A 20,752-nucleotide genomic window follows, 5' to 3' on the forward strand; every position below is an offset into this window, starting at 1 on the left:
CAGGAGAAGCCCCTAGTAAGGACTCCGCCTCCCGAAGAAACGAAGATTCCCCAAGAAAAAGGGTAAGAAGCTAGAAAGCAAAAACCGCCCTCAAGGCCCGAAGCCACTGGCTAAACGGGAGAAGATTCCCCGCAAATGTCCTAGAAGGACCACAAGTAGTTCGCCTAACAGAGGCACAGTCAACCTATTCACCTGCCGAGCAGAGAATCCACGGGTATCTTAGCAAACCAATCGGAAAATGCGGCCCTAAGGCGCACCAGAAGACTGTAATCCAGCGCCAGCAGCTGGGTAGAAACCCACCAGTCTAGAAGCGCAAGCCACCCACCCAGTTAACCTCAGATGACATGGGTTACTCCGTGGTAATGAGTATACTCCAATAGACCAAGCCAACCCTGACCCGGTCAGGTAGATGGAACAAGGACATAGCCCCATATCCCAACACCACGTAACATCCCGACCAGCCCTGAGATCCCCCCCCCCAAAAAAAAACGGGACAGTATCGAAGCCCCAGAAGAGAAAGACTCACGAAGAAAAAACAGGTCAGGTTACCTAATAGTTCAGGCAACTATACCCTGGAAGTCAAACGAAGAGACTGCACCAGGCCACAGGACAACCGAAGGGATACTTCAAGTTCCCAAAACCCTACTAGCAGGGCTAGTCTCCCCGTCACCTCCACATAGGTAGAGGACGCAGGGGAGAGAAAAGGTGCTACACCTTCCCGGCTCCGGAAAATCCAAAGCTAAACAAGTCCCCACAAGGACCAACCAACGTCCGGAACACAGATCCCCAAAAGGAGATCTAACACACCCAGATACAATGGAAAAAGACCCAAGGTCTCATAACTCAGACAGACCTTAGAGTAAGAGCCATCTATAGATACACTAGAAACAGCTGACACACACCCCCTTAAAGGTGCCAAAACAGCAATAGGTTTCAAAATACAAAACCTTCCATATGCTATAGGATCAAGTCCCATAGGACCATCCCGGGGCCTACAAATTGAAGGCCAAACCACTCGACCAGTGGCCACGGGGCCCTACGCCCGCCAGCCCCCTCCCACAAGGAGGAGGAACTCTAGGTTCTGATGAAATCAGATGTCAAATTGAGGGACGCAGCCAGGGCCCTACCCTGGCCGATATCCATGACTGAAGACTATAAGAGGACTGACACAATCCTTTCCCGCCTCGTGAACCCACAGGTCCTCTCGAATGCTTAGTGGAACATAAAAAAAAACCTGTGATAACTTGAGCACTCAGCGCTACTACCGAACCAGCAGAAGCAGCGCCACGTGTCTGAACAGCCACAAAACCTAACGAACCCGACAGGACCAGCCTGTACCCTGTGTCCTAACCGGCAAGCTGCATAAGGAAGGAAACAAATGAAAATAAAAGACATCGCATAGGATACAAAATAAAATATAAGGCAACCCAAAGGTAAATGCCCAAAAAAAGACACAGGGCTAACCATAGTACCAGCCAAACGGAGCCCTACTTGTCAAAACTGGGAAAGAACAATAGAATACCTCATCCTCACATGTCTAACGAGTGGTACCATTCGGACTATCAGACTGAAAATTCCCATATCTGAGAACTACAGGATCGGTCAATAAGTCAAACAGATGACTGAGCAAAACGCGAAGGCGCGCAATCCGGTAGCGAAAAGCACAACACTCAGGAACAGCAACCTCAGGCTGCGGAGGCCCCCCCCCAATGTAGAACACCCGGGACAACAGGGCATGAGCACATTCTCAAAGCAACGTCTGCACCTTGCAGACGAGCAAGCGCCAACAAGATCTGCAAGCGAAAACGTGCTGCAAGCTCCGGGGGGGAACACGCCACAATTCATGGAGAAACCATAAAATGGGTAACCCGCATGTGTAGGAGGAATAATCGGTAGGGAACTCGCCCCCTGGAAGACAGGACACCCAGAGGCGGATGGCTCAGCAGATACCCGATTCCCAGAGCCCGAGGAACCGGGTGCTCTCATATGCCATATGGAACAACACTGGTTGACAGGAGTCAACAAGGCTAAACCGGCATCGTCACTGGACACAGAATCTGAAATCAATCGTCTCGGTATCAGAACCCTCCGAAACTGAATCTGAAATGATCACAAGCTCAGCATCAGCATCCCCTATAACTGTAAAAGAGGATATAGGAATATGGACAATAAAAAACAAAAACGGCACCTGACACCACCAATGGCTGGGGCACTCACCACCCCTGTAGGCCAGACCCCTTAGGACTAGAATATCTCAGTCGCCAGACATACAGGAATGCAAAAATGAGAACAGAGCGTAACCACGCCCGGACACAGGGTGAACCGTACAGTCCAAAAAGCGCGTCAAAAGGCCGAGTCACTACCAAAAGGCATCAAGTTCCAAACCGCGAGCTCATTAATCTAACACATAAGCAAGTTGAATCACATGACAAACATGATTATAAACCCCCCTGTCCAACAACCCCGCTCAGGAGATGTTAGCCCTCGATTCCAGATACTAACAGAGATTCACTGAGACCCTTATGTTATAAAATAAACCCGTGAGGTGATAACCACCACACAGGAAACATTCATAATACAGTACATCGAATAAAGTAAAATGAAACAATCTTACCGGAAGCTACGCCGTGGAACAGGAACATGGCCTTTCAAGTGTGACGAATAGTGGCATCGCCTCCGCCATAAACTTGAGAGAAGAAAGCAGGCAGCGGAGCGAAGTTAGACAACGCCGATTGCTTGAGGAGCTGTTAACATGAGTAGGGATAGTGTCGCAGAAAGAGACTTCCTGCATCTCCGGACTCTAACTTTCATCCAAGCCCTCACTGAGAGACTGACAGGACTACTTAAAACTCCTGTGCCATGTCGAAGAGTACTACCCTCCATAAGAGACAAAAACAAAAATTAAAAAGTTAAAAATTCTGACACGTCTCTGCCAACCTCCTGAGGCGAAAGGCAAAGAATGACTGGGGGATGAGGGGAGTGGGAGGAGTATTTAAGCCTTTGGCTGGGGTGTCTTTGCCTCCTCCTAGTGGCCAGGTTCTTATTCCCCAAAAGTAATGAATGCAGCTGTGGACTCTTTCCATTTAAGAAGAAAATCTTCATCTCTAGAGAATCTATAATGGTTCCCAAGAATACCACCCTTGTAGCCGGAATCAAGGAACTTTTTCCTACATTCACCTTCCAACCGTGGGAGCCCAGAAAAGACAACAACAACTCTGTGTGGGAGCTTGCTTGTTGAAAAGATGGCGCCTGAACTAGAATGTCATCCAGATACGGCGCCACCGCAACCCCCTGCAATTGGGGCACCGCCAGCAATGCTCCCAGGACCTTTGAGAAAATTCTGGGAGCTGTTGCAAGACCAAATGGAAGAGCCACAAACTGAAAATGCCTGTTTAGAAAAGCGAATCTCAGAAACTTGTGATGGTCCCTGTGGATGGGAATATGCAGATACGCATCCTTCAGGTCTACTGTTGTCATGAATTAACCCTCTGGAACCAGAGGAAGAATGGACCGAATAGTCTCCATCTAGACTGAGAGACTTGTTTACGCTCTTGAGCTCTAGAATAGGTTGGAAAGTTCCCTCCTTTTTGGGAACTATGAACAGATTGGAATAGAAACCCAGCCGCTGCTCCTGAACTGGAACAGGACCAATCACTCCCATGTCGGAAAGATTCTGAACGCAACGTAAGAACACCTCTCTCTTCATCTGGTCCACAGATAACCTGGAGAGAAGAAACCTGCCCCTGGGAGGAAATGTCTTGAACTCTAGCCTGTATCCCTGGGACACAATATCTACCGCCCAGGGATCTGGAACATCCCGAACCCAAGCTTCAGTGAAAAAAGAAATTCTGCCCCCCACCCGAACCAGGCCTGGATCTGGGACAGACCCATCCCGAACCCAAGCTTCAGCGAAAAAAGAAATTCTGCCCCCCACCCGAACCAGCCCTGGATCGGGGACAGACCCATCATGCTGACTTTGGGTCAGCAACGGGCTTCAAAGATTGTTTCCCCTTGCTCCAAGACTGAGTGGACTTCCAAGAGGGCTTGGACTGTTCCTGCTTAGAGGAGAAAGAAGACTTACCAGAGAAGTTACAAAAGGAATGAAAAACATAATTTATGCTTACCTGATAAATTTGTTTCTCTTGTAGTGTATTCAGTCCACGGGTCATCCATTACTTATGGGATATATTCCCTTCCCAACAGGAAGTTGCAAGAGGATCACCCAAGCAGAGCTGCTATATAGCTCCTCCCCTCACATGTCATATCCAGTCATTCGACCGAAACAAGACAAGAAAGGAGAAACCATAGGGTGCAGTGGTGACTGGAGTTTTAATTAAAATTTAGATCTGTCTTAAAAATACAGGGCGGGCCGTGGACTGAATACACTACAAGAGAAACAAATTTATCAGGTAAGCATAAATTATGTTTTCTCTTGTTAAGTGTATTCAGTCCACGGGTCATCCATTACTTATGGGATACCAATACCAAAGCCAAAGTACACGGATGATGGGAGGGACAAGGCAGGAACTTAAACGGAAGGAACCACGGCCTGTAGAACCTCTCTCCCAAAAACAGCCTCTGAAGAAGCAAAAGTGTCAAATTTGTAAAATTTTGAAAAAGTGTGAAGCGAAGACCAAGTTGCAGCCTTGCAAATCTGTTCAACAGAGGCCTCATTCTTAAAGGCCCAGGTGGAAGCCACAGCTCTAGTGGAATGAGCTGTAATTCTTTCAGGGGGCTGCTGTCCAGAAGTCTCATAGGCTAAACGTATTATGCTACGAAGCCAAAAGGAGAGAGAGGTTGCCGAAGCTTTTTGACCTCTCCTCTGACCAGAGTACACGACAAACAGGGAAGCAGTTTGACGAAAATCTTTAGTTGCCTGTAAATAGAACTTCAGGGCACGGACTACGTCCAGATTATGCAAAAGTCGTTCCTTCTTTGAAGAAGGATTAGGACATAATGATGGAACAACAATCTCCTGATTGATATTCCTGTTAGAAACAACCTTAGGTAAAAACCCAGGTTTAGTACGCAGGACTAGCTTGTCTGAATGAAAGATCAGATAAGGGGAATCGCAATGTAAGGCAGATAACTCAGAGACTCTTCGAGCCGAGGAAATAGCCATCAAAAACAGAACTTTCCAAGATAAAAGTTTAATATCAATGGAATGAAGGGGTTCAAACGTAACACCCTGAAGAACTTTAAGAACCAAGTTTAAGCTCCAAGGAGGAGAAACAGTTTTAAACACAGGCTTAATTCTAGTCAAAGCCTGACAAAAGGCCTGGACGTCTGGATTCTCTGCCAGACGCTTGTGTAAAAGAATAGACAGAGCAGAAATCTGTCCCTTTAGTGAACTAGCGGATAAGCCCTTTTCTAAACGCTCTTGTAGAAAGGACAATATCCTAGGAATCCTAACCCTACTCCATGAGTAACTCTTGGATTCACACCAATATAAATATTTACGCCATATCTTATGGTAAATTTTTCTGGTAACAGGTTTCCGAGCCTGTATTAATGTATCAATAACCGAATCCGAAAACCCACGCTTTGATAGAATCAAGCGTTCAATTTCCAAGCAGTCAGCCTCAGAGAAATTAGGTTTGGATGGTTGAAAGGACCCTGAATCGGAAGGTCCTGCCTCAGGGGTAGAGACCATGGTGGACAGGACGACATGTCCACTAGGTCTGCATACCAGGTCCTGCGTGGCCACGCAGGCGCTATCAGAATCACAGATGCTCTCTCCTGTTTGATCCTGGCAATCAGTCGAGGTAGCAACGGAAAAGATGGAAACACATAAGCTATGTTGAAAACCCAAGGGGCTGCTAGTGCATCTACCAGCACCGCACCCGGGTCCCTGGACCTGGATCCGTAACAAGGAAGCTTGGCGTTCTGGCGAGATGCCATGAGATCCAGATCCGGTTTGCCCCAACGAAGAATCAGTTGAGCAAATACCTCCGGGAGAAGTTCCCACTCCCCCGGATGAAAAGTCTGGCGACTTAGAAAATCCGCCTCCCAGTTCTCCACGCCTGGGATGTAGATCGCTGACAGGTGGCAAGAGTAAGACTCTGCCCAGCGAATTATCTTCGAGACTTCCAACATCGCTAGGGAACTCTTGGTTCCCCCTTGATGATTGATGTAAGCCACAGTCGTGATGTTGTCCGACTGAAATCTGATGAACCTCAGTGTTGCTAACTGAGGCCAAGCTAGAAGAGCATTGAATATTGCTCTTAATTCTAGAATGTTTATCGGGAGGAGTTTCTCCTCCTGAGTCCACGATCCCTGAGCCTTCAGGGAGTTCCAGACTGCTCCCCAGCCTAGTAGGCTGGCATCTGTTGTTACAATCGTCCAATCTGGTCTGCGAAAAGTCATTCCTTTGGACAGATGAACCCGTGATAACCACCAGAGAAGAGAATCTCTGGTCTTCTGGTCCAGATTTAGCAAAGGGGACAGATCTGAGTAATCCCCGTTCCATTGACTTAGCATGCATAGTTGCAGCGGTCTGAGATGTAGGCGCGCAAATGGCACTATGTCCATTGCCGCGACCATTAAGCCGATTACTTCCATGCACTGAGCTACTGATGGGCTTGGAATGGAGTGAATGACACGGCAAGCATTGAGAATCTTTGATAACCTGGACTCCGTCAGGTAAATCTTCATCTCTACAGAATCTATAAGAGTCCCTAGAAAAGGCACCCTTGTGAGTGGTAACAGAGAACTCTTTTCCACGTTCACTTTCCACCCATGCGACCTCAGAAATGCTAGAACTATCTCTGTATGAGACTTTGCATTTTGAAAACTTGACGCTTGTATTAGAATGTCGTCTAGGTACGGAGCCACCGCTATGCCTCGAGGTTTTAGTACTGCCAGAAGTGAGCCCAGAACCTTTGTAAAAATTCTCGGGGCCGTAGCTAACCCGAAGGGAAGAGCTACAAACTGGTAATGCCTGTCTAGAAAGGCAAACCTTAGGTACCGATAATGATCTTTGTGAATCAGTATGTGAAGGTAGGCATCCTTTAAGTCCACTGTGGTCATATATTGACCCTCTTGGATCATGGGTAGGATGGTCCGAATGGTTTCCATCTTGAACGATGGAACCCTTAGGAATTTGTTTAAGATCTTTAAGTCTAAGATTGGTCTGAAGGTTCCCTCTTTTTTGGGAACCACAAACAGATTCGAATAAAACCCTTGCCCCTGTTCCGTTCGCGGAACTGGGTGGATCACTCCCATCACTAAAAGGTCTTGTACACATTGTAGAAATGCCTCTTTCTTTACTAGGTTTGTTGATAACCTGGACAGATGGAACCTCCCTTGTGGAGGAGAAGTTTTGAAATCCAGAAGGTATCCCTGAGATATAATCTCCAACGTCCAGGGATCCTGTACATCTCTTGCCCAAGCCTGGGCGAAGAGAGAAAGTCTGTCCCCCACTAGATCTGTCTCCGGAAAGGGGGCCCTGTCTTCATGCTGTCTTAGGGGCGGAAGTAGGCTTTCTGGACTGCTTGCCCTTGTTCCATGACTGGTTGCCTTTCCAACCCTGTCTGTAACGAGCAGTAGTTCCTTCCTGTTTTGGAGCGGAGGAAGTTGATGCTGCTCCTGCCTTGAAATTACGAAAGGCACGAAAATTAGACTGTTTGGCCTTTGATTTGGCCCTGTCCTGAGGAAGGGTGTGGCCCTTACCTCCAGTAATGTCAGCAATAATTTTCTTCAAGCCGGGCCCGAATAAGGTCTGCCCATTGAAAGGAAAGTTCAGTAGTTTAGACTTAGAAGTTAAATCTGCTGACCAGGATTTAAGCCATAGCGCTCTGCGCGCCTGTATGGCGAATCTGGAATTCTTAGCCGTAAGTTTGGTTAAATGCACTACGGCATCCGAAACAAACGCATTAGCCAGCTTAAGGGTTCTAAGCTTCCTCAAAGACTCATCCAATGGTGCTGTGTGAATCGCCTCTTCCAGAGACTCAAACCAGAAAGCCGCTGCAGCAGTGACAGGCGCAATGCATGCAAGAGGCTGTAATATAAAACCTTGTTGAACAAACATTTTCTTAAGGTAACCCTCTAATTTTTTATCCATTGGATCTGAGAAAGCACAGCTATCCTCCACCGGGATAGTGGTACGCTTGGTTAAAGTAGAAACTGCTCCCTCCACCTTAGGGACCGTCTGCCATAAGTCTCGTGTGGTGGCGTCTATAGGGAACATTTTTCTAAATATCGGAGGAGGGGAAAAAGGCACACCGGGTCTATCCCACTCCTTGCTAATAATCTCTGTAAGCCTCTTTGGTATAGGGAAAACGTCAGTACACACCGGTACCGCATAGTATTTATCCAGCCTACATAATTTCTCTGGGATTGCCACCGTGTCACAATCATTCAGAGCCGCTAACACCTCCCCTAGCAAAACGCGGAGGTTCTCAAGCTTAAATTTAAAATTTGAAATTTCTGAATCCGGTCTCCCCGAATCAGAACCGTCACCCACAGAATGAAGCTCTCCGTCCTCATGTTCTGCAAATTGTGATGCAGTATCAGACATGGCTCTCGTGTCATCGGCGCGCTCTGTCCTTAACCCAGAGCTGTTGTGCTTGCCTCTTAACTCGGGCATATTGTATAATACTTCTTTCATAACATTAGCCATATCATGTAAAGTGATTTGTAAGGGCCTTGACGGCATAACTTCCCCCTCGTTGTCTGGTGATAATTTCTTTATCGGTACAGATTTACTTTTATTCAAAGTAATATCAATACAATTGGTACACATATTTCTATTGGGCTCCACATCGGCTTTTAAACATAATGAGCAAGCAGATTCCTCTGTATCAGACATGTTTAAACAGACTAGCAATGAAGCTAGCAAGCTTGGAAATTATTTTCAATAAGTTTACAAGCAATATAAAAAACGCTGCAGCGCTTTTTTAAAAACACAGTTGAATAACAAAGAACTAATTCAGTTATAGTCAACAATTCTTTAAATGTATTAATTAGCAGAGGATTGCACCCATTAGCAAAAGGATGATTGACCCCTCCGTACCCAAAAAAACGGATATCAAATTAAGATTTAACGTTTTTATCACAGTCAAACACACTGTCACAGGTCTGCTGTGACTGATTACCTCCCTCAAAAACGAATTTTGAAGACCCCTGAGCTCTCTAGAGACGTCCTGGATCAAGGAGGAAGAAGCAGGAAGACTGTGCTAGAATTTTAACTGCGCAACAAGGCGCTAAAAAAAGCCCCCTCCCCACTCATTTACAACAGTGGGAGACCTGATATAACGGTTTCTATGCAGAAATATACGTTAGCCATGTTGAAAAAATTCATGCCCAAAAGGATTTATCACCAAAGTACCTCACAAAACGAATAACATGCCAGTAAACGTTTTAAAAACAAACTTCTTTTAATGTCATGCAAAGTTATCACTAAGCCTGCTACCAGTCGCTTCCACTGCAGATAAGGCTTAAGCATTATTTCAGTAATAACAGTATTTTCTCAGTCAAATTCTAGTCCCTAGAAAATAACTCTACTGTGCATACATTTATCAGCCTGATACCAGTCACTACTACTGCATTTAAGGCTTACATCATACGGGTAACAGCAGTGTTTTCTTAGTCAATTCCATTCCCAGAAAATATTGTACTGCGCATACCTCATTTGCGGGGGACCCCGCATGCTATTCCCATGTTCTGAAGTTACCCCACTCCTCAGAATGTCGAGAACAGCCAGTGGATCTTAGTTACGCCTGCTAAGATCATAGAAAACGCAGGCAGTTTCTTCTTCCAAATACTGCCTGAGATAGAAAAACAGCACACTCCGGTGCCATTTAAAATAACAAACTTTTGATTGAAGAATAATTAAGTAAAAACTCCAACTCCTCCCGCGACCTCCTTCTTTGTTGAGGGTTGCAAGAGAATGACTGGATATGACATGTGAGGGGAGGAGCTATATAGCAGCTCTGCTTGGGTGATCCTCTTGCAACTTCCTGTTGGGAAGGAGAATTTATCCCATAAGTAATGGATGACCCGTGGACTGAACACACTTAACAAGAGAAATTAGCATATGAACCTCCTAGGTTAAGCTTTCAACTAAGAATACCAAGAGAACAAAGCAAAATTGGTGATAAAAGTAAATTGGAAAATTGTTTAAAATTACATGCTCTATCTGAATCATGAAAGTTTTTTTTGGTCTAGACTGTCCCTTTAAACCTGAAGGAAACAACCTCAGAATCAGAGGAAGGAATTACACTGTCAGAATCTGAAATTTCACCCTCAGACGCCACAGAAGTGTCTTTCTCCTCAGACCTATGGGAAGAAAAATTTGACATAACTGCAACAGAGTCAGACACCTTAAATTTCCTTTTGTGCTTCCCCTGCAACACAGGAAAAGCGGACAAAGCCTCAGATACTGCCGAGGATATATGGGTAGCCATATCCTGCAAAGAAAAACCAACCTGAGACGAACCGCAGGGCACTGCATGAGAAGAGGATAAAGATTGGAATGATTGGGGAGAAAGCTGCGGTATAGCTTGAACAGGAGACTCCTTAACAACATTCTCCTTAGACAATGAAGGCTCTGGATCAAAAAGCCTATCCCTATAATGCAATGTTCTCTCAATACATGAGGAACAAAAAGGGATAGGTGGCTCCACATTAGCATCTAGTGCAAGTAACAGCTTGCAGGTCCTCTTGATCCATTTATTTATTTATTTTATTTATTTATAAAATATTTTACCAGGAAGGATACATTGAGATTTCTCTCGTTTTCAAGTATGTCCTGGGATCACAAAACATTGCATTGATACAATAGGGTACAATAAAATACAAAAACAATAATAATAATACACAATATATGCAAACATGTAACATAGAGCAGGTACGAAATATTTAATTAACCATGACAGGTGCATTCTGTTTTGAGATATGTATAGAGGGATTTCTTAAAGGATTTTAGGCTTGGGGAAGTTTTTAAAGTGTGAGGGAGGTCATTCCATAATTGTGGCGCTCTGTAGGAAAAGGAGGATCGAGCTGCTTTTTTTTTGTATTGAGGCAAGCTAAATAATGTGCTGTTATTGGATCGGAGGTTATAGGAGGTGGGAATAGCAGGGGAGAGCATTCTGCTCAGGTAGGGTGGGAGCTTCCCAGAAAGGCTCTTAAAGACAAGGCAGGAAAGATGGAGGGTGCGTCTGGATTCCAGCGACAGCCAGTTTAGTTCTTTTAGCATGTCACAATGGTGGGTCCTGTAGTTACATTGTAGCACAAAGCGGCAGAACGAGTTATATAATGTATTTAGTTTATTAAGGTGAGTTTGCGGAGCAGGTGCATATACTATGTCCCCATAATCCAAGATAGGCATCAGCATTTGCTGTACAATCTTTTCCTTTACTGTAGGGCTGAGGCAAGATTTGTTTCTGTACAGGGCACCTAGTTTTGGATAAAGTTTAGAGGCAATTTTTTCTATGTGGAGTCCAAAAGATAGATTGGGGTCTAACAACATACCTAAGTATTTAAAAGAGTGGACTGCGGTCAGCGTGCAATTGGATTTTGTTTTGATGCGAAGATGGGAATTTTGTTCCATGGCAGTTTGGATGTCGTTGCAAACTTTTAGGAGGGCAGTTGTAGTGGAGTGATTTGGTCTGAAACCTGATTGATCAGGGGTCAGATAGTTAGAAAGTTGATAATACTCGCATAATTGCGTATGGACGCATTTTTCTAGGATTTTTGACAATACAGGGAGCAGTGATATAGGACGATAGTTAGAAACCAAGGTTAACTCCCCACTTTTATGAATAGGCACTACTCTTGCAGTTTTCCAGAGTTTGGGTATGTATCCAGACACCAAGGATTCGTTAATTAGGGTTGCAACAGGCTTAGCAATTGCCGGCGCACTGAGCTTCAACAGCATTGCTGGGATTTGATCAGGTCCTGACTGGTTTTTCATTTTTAGATTATCGAGGTGTTTCTTAATGACATTGAAGGGTACAGGTCTAAAATTGAACTTTTCTATATTGGGTCTTTGCTGTTTTAGTGGGGCCTGATCCACATTTGTAGCTTCAGGATGCGTGCCATTTATTAGTTTGTCAATCAGGGTGGTGGAGCATCCTACAAAATAATTGTTAAAGGCATTTGCTACTTCTAAGGGGAGTTGCAGGTTTTGGTTATCCACATTGACAGTGGAGGGTTGGGAGTGGATTGGTGGATTTTGTAAGTTATTTATGAGTTTCCAAAACTTTCTAGGGTTACATATATTATTGTTCAGATTTTCACAGAAATATTGCGCCTTAGCCAGTTTTGTTTGTTTAGTACATATATTTCGCCAATTTCTATATACACAGTGATCATTCATAGAGCCAGTGTGCTTGAACTTTGACCACAATGAATCCCGAAATTGGTACATTTGAATGAGGTCAGCTGTGATCCAATTCAAGTGTGCTCCTTTTACTCTCACCTTACGCAGCGGTGCATGTAAATTCCAAACTTGTAGGAGTTCAGACTGAAAGAATTCAACTGCAGAGTCTAGATCTGGGATTAGGTTTAATCTGTGCCAGGGGAGGTTCTTGATGTCATTTAGAAATGATTGAAGATTAAATTTTTTGAAGGACCTGGTGATTTTAACCTTGGGAGAGGATTTAGTTGCCTTTATTTTGCTCATGCAGTACACTAAGCAGTGGTCACTGAAATTGTTAGGGAGAACACCTGCCTCCTGGATTCGGTCGGGAGAAGTGGAGAGAATCCAGTCGAGCAGGGTATGATTATGGCTTTTGATGTTTATGCGAGTTGGGGAGGAGATTAATTGCGTTAGCTGCAAAGATTTAAACAGCGAGCGACAACTGTTATTTTTTGGATTCAGCCAATCGATGTTAAAATCTCCAAAAACCAAAATTTCACTTTTTGGGTTTTGAGTTATGGATTCACTAAGGAGCTGTGCTATGTCCGAAATGGAATGCACAGGGGAGCTTGGTGGGCGGTAGATTCCTGCAACAATGATTGATTTACTGCACGGGATCTCAATTTTGCCAGAAAGGAAATCAAAGGTGGCAGGAGAGCTAGATTTTTGTATGGGGGTGAACTTTGTGGAGTTGTCAACATAAATTACAATGCCGCCTCCTCTCTTTGCTCTGTCAATTCTATGGCATGAATACCCAGGTATTGCAATGGCAGAGTCAGGTATTTTTGAAGTTAGCCATGATTCAGAGATAACAATGATTTTTGGCTTGTATTGTAAACACCAAGCTTGCAGTGCATCGATTTTTGGAAATAAGCTGCGTATATTACAGTGCACAAAGGAGAGGCCTTTTTTAGCTGGAAGGCTAGGAATGGAATTTGCTGGGGGACCAGGGTTAGACTCTACATCATTTGCAAGGGCAAGTAGCATCTCTAGCATACCAATAAACAAAAAAGAAATAGCAGCAAAATAAAAATGTTACTATCACTTTAAGGAGAAAACGTTCACTTAAAATGACAAAATAAAAAAGAACCCTTGCTGCGCACCTCTACACCTCAACAAGTCTTGCTGAAGTTCTTACCTGACCTCCCACAGATCGAAGGATAAACCGAAGCCAATAAGCAATCCGGACTCCACGCTGCCAGCACCCGTTCTCCGCAAACACCGGAACAGAAGCCGACAACCTCTCACTTCCGCCTAAGGAAGAGCGCGTAAAAACTTGCACCAAGTAAACTCCATCCATCGTGAGCGTCCACAACCAAGAAAGTGCGTTACATCAAAACACAATCTTCCTAACTTATTTATCACACTAATAAAGAGCCATAACAAGGAGAGCTAATAAGCACTCCTAAACAGAGCCAGACATCCTAATCTAACAGTGCCCCACAAAAGCTGCCACAAAAATATCAATATCCTAAAATTAACCCCATAAGTGCCAAACGTTTCTGAACCTCCATATCAGAAAAATAAAAATAGCACTTACCTCCATAACAGTCTGCCCGGCAGCAGGGCAGCTCACAAGGTTTGAAAGGCTTCATCCCTCACATGGACCTGTGGAAACAAAAAAGACCAAGTAAACCTACTTAGGCTTTTAAAAGAAGGGCAGCACAAACTACTTGGGAGGCACAGTGGGGATTATACCACACAAGTTCCCAAATGCTTAAAAGCCACCACTGCTCTACTGAAGAGACTGACATGGACTACGGCTAAACCCCAAAAGACCAGTATGTATAATCACTCAAGGCTGCTTTTATAATACACTTGTTTTAGTCAGTGTGACTAGTGTTAAATGGGCGTGAAATACTTTGCAATTGAAAATGTTTAATTATGTGTAGCAAATAATCTGTGCCATATACTTTCATGATTTATTTTGCCACCATTTCCGGTAATTTAAGCCTTAAAATTGTAGGTTTTCCACTCCTGAGAATTGGACGGACATACTGCAGCCTTTACAAGCCTAACACAGCTACATATCTTTCCCTAAATGGCATTAGCAGACATAAGCCAAGGAACTGCAAAACAATAGAGATTTTGCCAACATAACGACAGTAGTTAGACTGATCTATTCCAGTAACAAGCCTGCATTGGCTCCTCAAAATAACTCAAAGGTTTTACCATGTTAACTAGTATGTTAATTTATTACAAGACTGCAGAAAAATATTGTCATTACAAGGTGTTTACTGTTCCTTTAAACAGGATATAAAAGAAAGAGAATCACTCAAATACTCTGGCAGGTAACCACCTGGGAGCATAATAACCCTGGGGAAGTCTCCCTAAAGGTGATGGGGGAAACCAGATGTGAACTTCCTGCCCAATGTACTTAGAGGGATACGGCTGCACCTCATCGATGAATCCCATGGAAGGCCAAAACGAACTTATGGGGTTGCCTTTTTCCGATGAGAATTGCCTGGTATTTTGGGGGTGGGCTAACCTTTTTAGGCAAAATCAGACTGATGTACTTCAGGAATGTTTTCCTCTGTGAAAAGCACAATTGGGCTAAAAGAGGCTGCTCCTAGGTGGTAACTCACCATAAAACAATCTACTGAGCTGTTGTTTGTTCCTGGTTTAGTGCTTCTCTTTCGGCTTGCCTTTAAACAGCATGGCAACTAAGGAGAAAAATCACTACCAAACTCTATGCTGATATCAGACAATCCCAGAAGTTTCACCTTACCTGGTGACATTACTGACATTTTACACAGTACACAGTGGCTAAGCTGCAAACATGGATTCTAGGTACTGACCTGCTCAGGTATGTGGAACCAATAATAGACATATACTGTGTGTGGTTTTGATTCATTGTGATATACACAAATCTCACCTGAACTTCTTTTAGCAACTTTGACACTTGAATGAAATTCAGCCTTGTATCGATGGGACAGTAGACACATTTCATAGCCAGCGGCTGGTATGGGGCCAGAGCATCCAGATAAGAGAAATCGGGTTCTTCACAGGGGAGAGAGAAAAATCAAATAGGAAAATAAAAATCTGAGAATTTTGGATAATTTAGGAGCAAACACATACAGTTGACATATTCCTAGGGCAGAAACCCTGAACTGTACTTAAAATAACATTAAAGTTATATCTATATATGATTAGTATATAAAACCAAGCAAGCACTGCAAAATGATCTACATAAAAAATAAAATTAACTGTGTACAAAACTATATTTTTATAGTGTGTTCCTTTTATTTTCTTTGTTCGCTGTCACCGGCAACAGACAGATATAAATGATCCTCTGCATTGATTAATAACGCCCTGTTTATAATGTTGAAGCGTCAGAATTATGCCACATGCAGAATAAATTTGGCACGTCACAATTGTGCCTGCACCATGTGTAACTAATCAGAACGCTCCAGAGTAGCATGGTGTTGTCAGAATTAAAGGGACAACCTAGTCAAAATTAAACTTCCATAATTCAGATAGGTCATGCAATTTTAAACCACTTTTATCATCAAATTTGCTTTGTTCTCTTAATATTCTTTGTTGTAAGCTAGACCTAGGTAGGCCCATATGCTAATTTCTAAGCCCTTGAAGGCCACCTCTTATCTCATTTTGATAGTTTTTCACAGCTAGACAGCACTAGTTCATGTGTGCCATATAGATAACACTGTGCTTACTCCAGTGGAGTTATTTATGCGTCAGCACTGATTGGCTAAAATGCAAGTCTGTCAAAAGAACTGAGATAAGGGGGAAGTCTGCAGAGGCTTAGATACAAGGTAATCATAGAGGTAAAAAGTGTACTAATATAACAGTGTTGGTTAGGCAGAACTGAGGAATGGGAATAAAGGGATTGTCTATCCTTTTTAAACAAACATTTTCAAGTAGACTCGATTTCAAAGAGGTGTGTGCACCCTGCTATAAGTAATTATCAAGAATAAATGGTGCAAGGAGTCACAAACTAATATAATTCAACTTACAAAAGAGAGAAACATTTACATACACCGAGGATGATAAACCATGACAAGGCTGCACTCTGGTTCAAATATAAAATGTGTTTATTCAACCCCTTAACTACACAATTCCAATTTTCACCATGATGCCTGTTCCTGTTCTCCCAAAGGTCCAACTGCGGTTTAATGAACAGTAATCTACTACTGGGAGCTAGCTGAACGCCAGTGAGAGGAGGCACATTTGTGCTGCCACCAATCAGCAGCTTCTAAGCCTACCTAGGTTTAATTTTCAACAAGGATACAAAGAGAATGAAACAAATTGGGTAATAGAAATAAATTGCATGCTCTATCTGAATAGTGAAAAAACTAATTTGGATTTCATGTCCCTTTAACCTAGTGAAAAATTACTATTTTAATATTTATTAGAAAGGTAAACTAGTAAAACTGCCAGCCTGACGCAGCCAATTAGTGTTGGTTTCATATTTGCATAAGAAAGCTAGGTTTTTAATTTTTTCGTACTTTGCTCAAAAAATAAGCATTTTACTATCGTTTTAGTGCTGAACAAAACAGTAATAAAATAAACATATAAAATAGGATCTATATATCAGTTTCCATGGAGCACACAAGCACTAACCTTTTCGCACACAGCAGGGACTAGATGCGAATTATTTATTACAGTGCGCAACATACCAGTAAATATGACTGTGTTCAGGCTGGACTTCCCCCACAAATCCATAAAGTGAACCACATCCCCAAATCGTAGGGTGGGATGTCCCGTGAACACCACGCACGGCTGTTTGAAGTCATTGCTGAAATTACCATGTATGCTGGGATAATGTTTCAGTTTGTTTGTTTGTATTAACTGAAAGAGAAAAAAAAAAATACATGGGTGATCTTGTGGCACTTTTCATGTTGATGGAGTTTGTCAGAAGATGGATCTCTCTGGAGGAAGGAACTGGAGTATACTGCAACCCTGTGATTGTTGTTACATTCTACATATAAAGCTTTTTTTTTTTTTGCACTCTTGCTTTAAACTCTAAATTATAGAAGAATCTAACGTGGGAATTGACATACTATTATACACACACACATATGTAGTAGTAAATGGATCATACACCGATTGGACAAAAGTAATTAGTGGGGTCCCCCCAAAGATCAGTACCGGGCCCTGTTTTTATTATTTTTATAAATGACTTAGGAGGAAGAATTAAACATTAACATCTCTATATCTGCAGATAATACAAAGTTGTGTAAGGTGATTAGGGGCTAGAGTATGGTGTAATTGCTTAGCAAAGAGATTTACAAAAATTAGAAGAATGGGCTGGTAAATGGCAAATGAGATTTCATTCTGCTAAATGTGAGGTTCTACATATTGGAAGTAAAAAAATGCAGGCTACCTATCATTTAAATGGGACAGAAGAGGAAATGGATTAAAAGTATATGAAACCAAAATGTTTTCTTCCATGATTTAGATACAGCATGCAGTTTTAAACAACTTTCTAATTTACTTGTAATATCAATTTTCTTCATTCTCTTGGTATCCTTTGTGGAAAAGCAGGGAGGTAAGCTCAGGAGCCGGACCATTCCTAGAGCACTATATGGCAGTACTTTCACAAGAATGTTATTCACTTGCAAGAGCACAAGTTGGTACCACTATTTCCTGCCATGTAGTGCTCCAGTTGACTACCTAGTAGGGCTGCACGATTAATCGCATATGAGATTTAAAACCGCAATTAAAGTGAATGTCAATTTTTCCCGTTTTGTGTAATCTAGTTTTGTAGACATTACTGAGATTAAGCATACCGCCGCAATAAATTTCTAATAAAATGTGTATTTTATTTTTTATTTTAAATATTGCATATCGCTCATTCGCTTACCCGCTCCTCCCACTCACTGCTTCCTACTTTTCATCCATATTACGTAAACAGCGGTCCCACCCGCTGTTTACGTATAGGCACTGCGCGCTCCCGTGTCTATTTTACATTGCGCATGCGTTACTCTTGTTTACGCTGTATAGGAAATGAAAGGAATCCGTATAAGAATGTAACGCTAGCCGTGTTTATTAGTATTGCGCATGCGCGAAATGTGCACGAGCTTACAGTAGATTAGCTCGGCACCAAAGACGAACGCATGCGCAATAATGACATATTACGTAATGAGAAGAGGGTGGGTCCCCCCGTGGTTAGAGCCGTTATTGGCTATTAAGAAATGAATCAAAAAGATGAGCAACAGAGCGCGAATGCCGGGCGGAGGACGGTTTAGCCGCAAATTGATATAAAATTTATGAAAATAAAAGGTATACATTAAGAAAATTTAAATTTGATGAATGAAAGTCAGGTTTTTTTTTTTATATTTGATAGACTGCTGTTTAGAACGAAGGCTGAGTTTACATTCACTTTAATCACTGCAAGACAACATTACAATGTGGTAAGAACTGGTCAGCTAATTTCATTTCAGTTAGCTTTGTATGTGTTGAGTTCACCTCTAACTATAACTGTTCTTAGTGTTCTGTTCTGTACTACTGCTACCTTTACTGCACTTATATTATACACAAATCATACTGCTGTAAAGTCAGCACTATTCAGGTTTCTCCATGCTTACACTGCTTCATATGTTAATCATACCACAGTTAGAATGAATGCCCAAGAAGACAGGACAATGGTGTGTCAGAAGACCTAAGAATTGGCTAGTGGCTACTATGTAACCACAGCACAGGCAGCTAATTTTATTTTAACTATTTTGTGGTTTGTATTTTTATGCTCCAAGAGTGCATTGGACATTGAGGAACATGTACATTAAGATTCGGTAGTTTTAAATATTTTTTTTTATTGAAAAATGAAGGCGTTAGTCATTTATAAGAAAATCGCGATTAAAATCGCAATCGCCCAGCCCTATTACCTAGATATCTCTTCAACACAAAATATTATGGGAACAAAGCAAATTTGATAATAGAAGTAACATGGAAACTTTTTTTAAACTAACTGCTATGCTCTGTCTGAATCATGAAAGAACATGTTTGGGCTTTATATTCCTCGACAGTGCCTTCTAAGGCTAATAAGATACTAGCACGTATTGAAACAGGGAGGAAAGCACAATTATGTTGTTATATAAATCACTGGTAAGATCTCACCTTAAAAGGGACAGTCTACTCCAGAATTGTTATTTTTTAACCCATTAACGATCGCTGGTCGTTGGTCAAAGTAGTGCGGGTGTTGCTGCAAACAGCAGGACCATGCTATTATGACCTCCCTTCCGGCTGCAGTCATCCTGGAATAGTGCGGTCTAGCCGCTGGTGGCGAGACCACGCTATCAAAAATGTTATCCCCATTCAAAGACCAGCAATGTAACATTAAGGGGTTAAAAAGATAGATAATCCATTTATTGGAAATTCCACAGTTTGCATAACCAACACAGTTATGTTAAAGGGACAGTCTACACCAGAATTTTTATTGTTTACAAAGATAGCTAAAGCCTTTTATTACCCATTCCCCAGTTTTGCATAACCGACACAGTTATATTAATATACTTTTTACCTCTGTGATTACCTTTTATCTAAGCCTCTGCAGACTGCCCCTTATTTCAGTTCTTTTGACAGACTTGCATTTTAGCCAATCAGTGCTGACTCCTAGGTAACTCCATGGGCGTGGAGCACGTTATCTATATAGCACACATGAACTAATGCCCTCTAGTTGTGACAAACTGTCAAAATGAATTCAGATAAGAGGCGGTCTTCAAGGGCTAAGAAATTAGCATACGAGTCTACCTAGGTTTAGCTTTCAACTAAGAATACCAAAAGAACAAAGCAAAATTGATGATAAAAGTTCATTGGAAAGTTGTTTAAAATTACATGCCCTATCTGAATCATGAAAGCTTCTTTTCGACTAGAATGTCCCTTTAATATACTTTTTACCCCTGTGATTACCTTGTATCTAAGCCTCTGCAGACTGCTCCCTTACCTCAAATCAAGTCCTTTGGGGTAATGAGAGTCCATAGCTTCATAACATGTGGGATATATTCCAGCCTATCAGGATGAGGTTAAGAACCCTGACAAAGCTTTAGTACCTCCAACTTCCTCTCGCTCTACAGTTTACGTTTTGCCAAGCAGAGGAGACAGAAAAAAAAATGTAGGAAAGACAGAAAGCAGGGTTGACAAGGTGCAAATGAGAACGGTGACCCATATACAAAAATAGGGTGGAGGCTATGAACTCTCATCAGCCCTAAGGAAATAAATGTATCTGTAAGTATAAATTCTGTTTTCCTTCCTAGCTGCTGAGAGTCCATAGCTTCATAATCCACCAGATTAGATTTGCAACAGCTGAAAAAGAGAGGGGAAAAGGTTATCAAGGAGATGGGGCAGAGCTTATTGCCATAACAATATGTAGGCACACAGGCCTGTGCAATTTGAAAGAACTGTCAAAATTTAAAATTGTAAAAAAACTTAAAT

The 20,752-nt window shown here is 42.4% G+C and overlaps 1 protein-coding gene across 1 annotated transcript in view; it reads right to left on the bottom strand.

Annotated features, from left to right (window-relative positions):
* INTS9 (integrator complex subunit 9) overlaps positions 1 to 20,752 on the bottom strand; it is a 271,893-nt gene that overhangs the window by 41,341 nt on the left and 209,800 nt on the right. Inside the window, exons 10-11 of the mRNA XM_053711080.1 lie at positions 16,999 to 17,170; positions 15,237 to 15,361 (exon numbers count right to left, since the gene is read on the bottom strand). Of these exons, the coding sequence (XP_053567055.1) occupies positions 15,237 to 15,361; positions 16,999 to 17,170 (297 nt within the window). The remainder of the gene's footprint in view (positions 1 to 15,236; positions 15,362 to 16,998; positions 17,171 to 20,752) is intronic.

The sequence above is a fragment of the Bombina bombina genome, chromosome 4 (genome assembly GCF_027579735.1).
Source record: "Bombina bombina isolate aBomBom1 chromosome 4, aBomBom1.pri, whole genome shotgun sequence".
Classification (NCBI taxonomy): Eukaryota; Metazoa; Chordata; class Amphibia; order Anura; family Bombinatoridae; genus Bombina; species Bombina bombina.